The sequence below is a fragment of the Cucumis sativus genome, chromosome 1 (assembly GCF_000004075.3).
Source record: "Cucumis sativus cultivar 9930 chromosome 1, Cucumber_9930_V3, whole genome shotgun sequence".
NCBI lineage: Eukaryota > Viridiplantae > Streptophyta > Magnoliopsida > Cucurbitales > Cucurbitaceae > Cucumis > Cucumis sativus.
Genome location: NC_026655.2, coordinates 9,739,267 through 9,746,843, shown reverse-complemented (window position 1 = coordinate 9,746,843; position 7,577 = coordinate 9,739,267). Strand labels below are relative to the sequence as shown.

General features: G+C 35.8%; 2 protein-coding genes across 3 annotated transcripts; both read right to left on the bottom strand.

Annotated features, from left to right (window-relative positions):
* Window positions 1–48: 48 nt before the first annotated feature.
* On the bottom strand, window positions 49–3,074 carry LOC101218767 (recQ-mediated genome instability protein 2). 2 transcript variants are annotated; one of them, XM_004139408.3, is made up of 5 exons: window positions 2,874–3,074; window positions 2,688–2,799; window positions 2,539–2,600; window positions 930–1,064; window positions 49–566 (listed from the first exon to the last, which is right to left on the bottom strand). In XM_004139408.3, the coding sequence occupies exons 1-4, from the start codon at window positions 2,991–2,993 to the stop codon at window positions 951–953; spliced, it is 408 nt and encodes a 135-aa protein (XP_004139456.1). In that variant the 5' UTR covers window positions 2,994–3,074; the 3' UTR covers window positions 49–566; window positions 930–950. The 2 variants fall into 2 exon arrangements, with proteins under 2 accessions (XP_004139456.1, XP_031736186.1); XM_031880326.1 differs by having other exon boundaries at window positions 2,539–2,799; window positions 2,874–3,072.
* A 1,352-nt stretch (window positions 3,075–4,426) lies between these two features.
* On the bottom strand, window positions 4,427–6,717 carry LOC116402801. The gene is made up of 4 exons (XM_031883148.1): window positions 6,006–6,717; window positions 5,102–5,803; window positions 4,901–5,019; window positions 4,427–4,816 (listed from the first exon to the last, which is right to left on the bottom strand). The coding sequence occupies exons 1-4, from the start codon at window positions 6,715–6,717 to the stop codon at window positions 4,427–4,429; spliced, it is 1,923 nt and encodes a 640-aa protein (XP_031739008.1).
* Between the last annotated feature and the right edge of the window lie 860 nt (window positions 6,718–7,577).

Sequence of the window (7,577 nt, the reverse complement as noted above, 5' to 3'; positions counted from 1 at the left end):
AATGCTGAAAACAAAATTCAAAGAACAGACTTCACAAATATTAATAAGGGATAGGTAAAGGATGGTATACTTCAATGTTTTGAATCGAGCCCTTTGTTATTTGGCTAATAAAATACATCTTCGAATAAAGCAAAAATGAAAGTATCCACCAATATGTCTATATATTTGTACATCAAAGAGTTCGATATCGATCATATGACATCTACGGTTTTATCCCTACCACAATACCTGGTAAGGCCTCCACAGGAATACCATGAATTATAGGCTCCCAAAGAGAGAAGTATTTGGCATGCAAACAACATCCCCTTTTGAATGAAATAACATCTACAATCTGAAAATCTTTACAAGTTTTGTGATGTGTGCATTTGTACCAAATTTTCCCACCAAGAATTTCTACATTTTTGGTCCAATCCAAGGATTTCTCCATATCCATCTACAATCTGAAAATCTTTACAAGTTTTGTGATGTGTGCATTTGTACCAAATTTTCCCACCAAGAATTTCTACATTTTTGGTCCAATCCAAGGATTTCTCCATATCCATCTCCGCATTGAAGGTATATATGTCCTACATCAAAAAGTTATCAATTACATGCCAAAAAACCTCCATTAACCATTTTCTAAGTGCTTAAAAATACTGAAAAAAAACTAAAAGATTAAACCAAGAATTAACCACAATTACTATGATATGTATATCACAAAATTCTCTTTTGACATCATCGGATACACAAAGCAAGATGATTGGCTTTCCTATCTGCTTATCCTAATCTACTTGTGTTTTCTCAATTATGCCTACCAAGGGATCTTACAAGATCCTACAAGAGTTGTGATCTTGTAAGGTCTAAAGACCATCATAACCCTTTTGTAGGACTACAGCAAATTTATGCATTTTTCATAGCAGGATTAACATGAAAAATAAAATAATCATCACCTTTTAGGTCGACAAAACAAGTTACAAAAAGTCTTCGACAAGAGGTTCATAGAACAATTTGTATGCTTCCATGACTTCAAGGTACCACATTGCCTCTCGATTAGGAGACTTTGAAAGATCAATAATCTTGTGGACCTAATACAAACATAAAATTGTACAATTAACTACTTGTTGATGGTAGATATCAAAACAAAACTAAATGCTATAAGTAACTTAGTTATGAACACTATCTTTCCTCCTAAATATTGGATATGGAAACAAAATGCTGATCAAACAAAACATCACAGATTAACAGCTACGAGTTGAATATCAGAAAATGAAGGTGTGATATTTAGAAATGAATAGAAAGGAGGTAAAGACAGATAAAATGCTGAAATTGATTTGATTAAACTTGCTTTAAATTAAGAGGAGTCAACCAACTCTAAGGTAGCAATAGCAATATTATTGAACACTAAAAGAAAAACCTGCAAATACTGAATGATCCTTTGGCCTCTCTTGATTGGATCAACATGTTTCTCACAGATCACCATTTCAAAGCTACTATGGCTCAAATATGGTCAAGTATGATAGGGCTGTTTCATGGAGTTTTTGAATGTGAGAGACAACAAAACTTTTCAGGATAAAAAAAGATATTCTGAGGATGTCCTTGAACTAGTTGTTTTTCATGCTCTATTTGGGTGTGAAAATCAACGGTGCATACAGATACAAATTGACCGTTTAAAGTTCCTCTCAAATTGGAGAAAACTTTTGTCTACCCTGTAATTAAATGGGCTCATTTTGTATCTCTCGGAAATTTCATGGATTAGATCTTTCGTTCAATCAATGTAATTGTTTCTAATCCCCCACGCCCTCCTCTAAAAAAAAAAAAAAAAACGAAAAGATGAAAGAAAAATAATGAATAATCCACCAACATGCTTCTATGGCAGTTGGGTTATCTGCAAAACTCATAAAAAATAGTAAAAGAGAACGAAAAATGGCACTACACGGAGAACATATTCTTTTAAGAAGGCAACAAAGATTTCATAGATTGAATGAAATTCACTGATACCGAACAAAATTTCCAACACGTAATAAGAGAAGTTAGGCTGTAATGAGATCTTCAAAGGGATGCATACATCTTAACAATAACGGAATCAATAAATTTCTGGCAAGTAGTGGAACCATCAATGTTCCAGTGTCTCAAGAAAATGCAGTTCAATAATCCAAAAACTAAACATGAATTTTTTACTATGCATTCCAAAACATTTTAATTCGTTAGGAAACATAGACCATTCATTGCATTCAAATCGAAGATTCATAAGAAAGCTCGAACATGATTTACCCAAAGGATTTTCTTGTCCTTTTTGAATGGATGTCACATAAATGTAAGTAATAGAGAAATGAGAGTAAGGAAATCCCTGGCCTTGAAAATGCCCGTCCAAAGATGTTTTAAAAAAAATTAATAGATGAAAACCCATGATCTTCAACCAAGGATGTTTTAGTAGTTTCTTCACCTAACTTTCTCTTTAAAAGAAAATAAAAACTTGGGAAAAACAATTTCAATTCTTCTCTACATGTCAAGCACAAGAGAGTCGTTAATAAGGAAGAAAGGAGGAAATCTCAATCTCACCACAATAAAGGGCAGTTCATTCGTCCGAAAGAGAAAAGCGCCAACAACCATCACATACATCCCTGAACAAAAACAAAAAAAGAAAGCGAGAGAATCCAACTCAAAATGCAGCAGCAAAAAAGAGAACGGGGAAGTAGTAGGGAAAATACCGAGACTCCAAGGGCGGAGAAGGAAGTCGCGAGAGAGGGAGAGCTCGACGGTGCCGGTGGCGTCATCGAGAATCAATTTACCATTTTCCTTGTCGACGGAGACCAAAATCCCCTGGTGAGAGAACTGTTGATTAGAGAGAAGGATTGTGAGAAAGGGGGAGAAATGAAGGATGTTGAAGAGAGGACCTGAAGCCAGGCGCGTTGGAAGAGAATGCCGCCAAGATTGGCGGTGGGGTGGGACGGAGTTCCGCGGGCGTCTTTGAGCTGCCGGCATAGAAGCTTCAAGGCTCCTAAGCTGTAGTCCATGTCCGTCTTCTTCCAAAATTGCTCTAAATTTTTTTTGAAAAAACTTGGCTGTTCTATAAATACATAGCAAATGTAACCCAATAGTTGCAAAATTTCCTAGTAGTACATTTATCAAAGACCGAGATAGCATTCTATTGCATATATATATATATATATATATTATGTCGTGAGTAATTTCGGTAATTTTGTTATTCAACGTCCATTAAGTTTAAGCATTAAGGTAAAATTGTGCATGCTACTTGCGGGTTCTAGAGTCGAATCTTAAAGGTTGAAAATGAGATTTTCTTTAACTTTGGAGTTTCACTCGAGTGTTACTTCTACAAGGTTGAAAACATAAAATGGTTTTGGTGATCTTAGGAAGTGATTAAGTTTGTTTGTTTCTTGTTGATATAATGGATGTAAATCCTGAAAAAGCCATCGATGATAATAGAGATAAAAGTGTATCTACATAAAAGACCTTTTGAGCTTGAACTAAGATATTCCTTGGGGTCAAGTATCTAGATTTCAAGTCTAAAGGTTCATAGGCGAAAAGCTTAGTCTAACCTAAGGTGATTTGAGAATTCAAAAACTTGGAAACATAAAATAGGTTGAGTAGGCCGTATATGAAGTGTTTTTGGAAATAGTTGTAGCCTCGTGATGTGGGAAGGTAATTGATATGACCTTAATCTTGTATCTGGCTAAATCGAAGTGGGGAAAGAGTATAATCTAGGAGATCGAGTAATTGGCAGCGAGTGGTTTATTTTTAAGTATTTTTATTATAAATCTATGTATGTTATTGTAGTATGTCATGATTGTGAAAACTTTGAGCATGATTACTTTATGAACTATGCGTTAGAACTGTTTTCAAATATGAATTTCGGGTTATGTGAACTCTCATATTTAAAGAATGTGGTTGAATCCAATCTTACTAGGCAAGTTTTATATGACAAATAATTTCTAAAACACATTGATTAATTATCATACTTGAAAGGGTTCTAAAAGTATGTATTGATGGCAAAGGATTGAAAATGATTTGAAAATGTATTTCTTACCATGTTTGGTTTTAAACTTTAAACATATGGTGTTTATGAAATGATGTTACTGATTTTCCTAAAGGCTATGTGAATGTGTTTCCATAGCACCACCCAGTGATTTTAAAGGCTCAAGGCGCATTGGTCCTCTGGAGCCTAGGCGCAAGGCGCAAAAAAAAGCGCGAGCTTTTTTTCATAAGGCGCACTATATATAAAAAGAGAAGAAAATATATATATACACACATATAGCATAGCAACAATGTATAAAATATAGGTACCCAATATAAGTAGCCTAAACAACAAAACACAACAAAAAACTACCCAGTATTCAACAAGTCAATAATCAAAATAAAAGTTCATCCCTAAAGATCAAACTCATCATCACTAAATTGATCCTCGTCTTCATTCAATCCTTCGTTAGACTTATATGCCATCAGTATCTTCTTCTTCCAAATCGAAGTCATCTAAATTTACTTGTTTGCGTTGCGTGGTAGACGAGGATGAACATGAAACAATAGTCTTTGGTCTAGAGGTACTAGCTCTAGAATAGAATGATGGTTCTTTTGCTCCGACAGCTCTAGAAACATCACCCCACGTTAAAGAATCATCATTAAATACCAACTCATCATCCTCCTCAGAATCGTCATCCAATCTTCCAATCAACCATTCATTACTATCATCAATATCTTTCAAGGAGATGGGGTCGACAATATCTCGTAGGTTGTATCGACGTTTTAGTGCTCTGTTGTATTTGATGAACACTAGATCATTCAAACGACTTTGAGCAAGCCTATTTCGTTTCTTGCTATGAAGCTGAAAAATTAGAAAGTTTCATTGTCAGTGAATCAACAAATTTTGATTATCATTCTCAATGTACTTAAGGAGAGGAAAGGTAACCTGTTCAAACACACTCCAATTACGCTCGCATCCAGAAGCACTACAAGTAAGACCTAAAATTCTCACAGCAAACTTTTGCAAGTTTGGAGTTGATTGTCCAAAATTATCCCACCATTCCACTATAGGCACAAACAAAAAAAAATATATTAATAGAAGAGCTTGTTGTTAGTATCGTTGAGTAATCGTTTAGTTGAAATTTACCTGGAGATATTTTGTCCCTTTGTCTGATTGCTAAAGGTTGTCCGAATAATGCTTCAGCCCTCTTATACTTGCTTAGTTCTGCAAGTATTTTGTCTTGTACTTCCAATGAAGCAACCATTTTTGTTATGCATGAGTAGAGTCCATTAACTATTTCATCATCCTCCTGGATGTTAGGATTCGAATAATAGAATGACAGGTTTAAATAATACCCCGCTGCATGCAGAGGACGATGCAACTGAAGCTCCCATCTTTTATCAATTATGGTGAAAATGTCCTTGTATTTTTCTTCATTATTATTAAAGGATTTAGCAATAGCTTCCTTAGCTCTATCCATGGCCTCATAAATATATCCCATAGGTGGCTTCTTCTCGCCATCAACCAATCTAAGAACTCGGACTAGTGGGCCAGATACTTTAAGAGCGAAAACAATTGTAGTCCAAAAACTAGCCAACAAAATAGTCTGAACTACTCGTTTCCCTTGTTGCTCCTTACTCCATTTGTTGTCCTTCCATTCATCTGAAGTAAACATCTTCCTCAGATTATTCTTTTGACGATGTATACTCGATAATGTAATGCAAGCAGTAGCAAAACGAGTCTTAGCTGGTCTAACTAACTCCTTTTGGTTAGTAAAACGTCGCATCATGTTTAACAATCCAGGACGAACGTATATGAAATTGCTGATCTCTATGCCTCTTTTCAATGCTTTTGCGAATATTCGAGATCTTGTATATATCCTCCAACATCAAATCTAAGCAATGAGCGGCACACGGAGACCATATTAACTGTGGTCGTTTTGCTTCTAACAATCTCCCTATTAACAAAGAAAATAAGTACACATTTAAAGTAGAACTCAACTAAATCTAATAAATTAAAGTTATAACTTGTAAGTAGTCTACATTCTTACCTGCCATCACATTTGCTGAGGCACTATCGGTAACTACTTGTACAACATTCGCTTCTCCAATTTGGTCTACAAAATTATCAAGTAACTCGAACATCTTCTTTCCATCTTTCACATAAAATGAAGCATCGATGGACTCAATAAACATGGTGCCTTTAGGACTATTAACTAAAAAGTTAATTAATGTCCTATTTCTTCTATCGGTCCATCCATCAGCCATAACAGTGCATCCAACCTTGGCCCACTCTACCTTATGGTTACTCATCAACTCATTTGTTGCTTCTAATTCCTTCTTCAAACATGGAACTCTTAACTCATGATAAGATGGTGGTTTCAATCCAGGACCGAATTGCCCAATTGACTCAATCATAGGGGCAAAACTTTCATATGTGCAAGCATTCAGAGGCACTCCTGCATCATAAAACCATCGAGCAATTCTTTGGATGGTGTGCTCTCTCATTTCCTTCTTGTATGTCGCATTCAATGAAGTTTGTTTTCCTTTGTCCTTTCTATTTTGAACCACAGTTTCTGGGTTAGGAGTAAAAAATGCATCCATTGGACCCTTTTGCCTTGGCTTCTTCAAGCTCGGGCCCCTTGGTGTTGCTTTGTTGTTTACACTAACACTCCCTTCATCTTCATCCTCAATATCGTAATCTTCTACATCAATGTCCACAATCAGATTTCTTTGTTCTTTAATATCTTTTTTCTTGGACATGTACTCTTTAATTTCTTCCTTCACGTGATCCGGACATTTTGTACAGGCGGTGACATTTCTATAACCACCAACGAGGTGTTGTTTCATTCTATATACCCCTCCTTTTGTTACTTTCGAACAAAATCCACAGACAAACGTATTTATATTTTGGTCATTTTGCAATTGACCATATTTCCATGCCGGATCTTTTCTTCGAACTTTCATCAGCCATCTATGATCTAAGTTATAAAAAAAAAAACAGAAACTATTTGAAACAGCAGCTGTTATTAAAAAAAAAAAAACAGAAGCTATCTATGGATGGGATGAAGTTGTTATAAATGGAGGATTGGAGGGGAGTGTGTTGTGAGATGGATGGGATGAAGGTTGAGTTTGATGGGTTATCGAAGGAAGTTGAAGTCGAGAAGTATAAGAAGAAGAAGATGTAGACTTTAGAGAGTTTTTTCTAACTCAATGGGTATACCATGCTATGAAAACAGAAAACAATGGAGTTTGATGTTCTTGTCAAAGAGTTACAGAAGAAGGAGAAAGCAATGCAGATATTAACTGAAGAGATACTCACCCATGATAAAGCTGAGATGGAGGAGGCGAAAACTGAAGCACTAGCACTGTAGCACAGAATATTATTGTCTTCTCTTTTCCTCTGTTTTTGCACCAAAAAACAGAGTAATGGCAGCCGCAGAACCCGTTTTGTGTGAAGAAGAAGGGTGGCCGAAACGGAAGGGTGGAAAAGGAAGCAAAATTTTTTTGAAGTAGAAGCAGAACGGAAGACGAAGAACTGAAGAAGTAGATGAAGAGTCGTGTTGAAGAAACTTCACACGCGAAAGGAGAAGGGTTCTTTCTTCACGTTTACGTAATAGGTT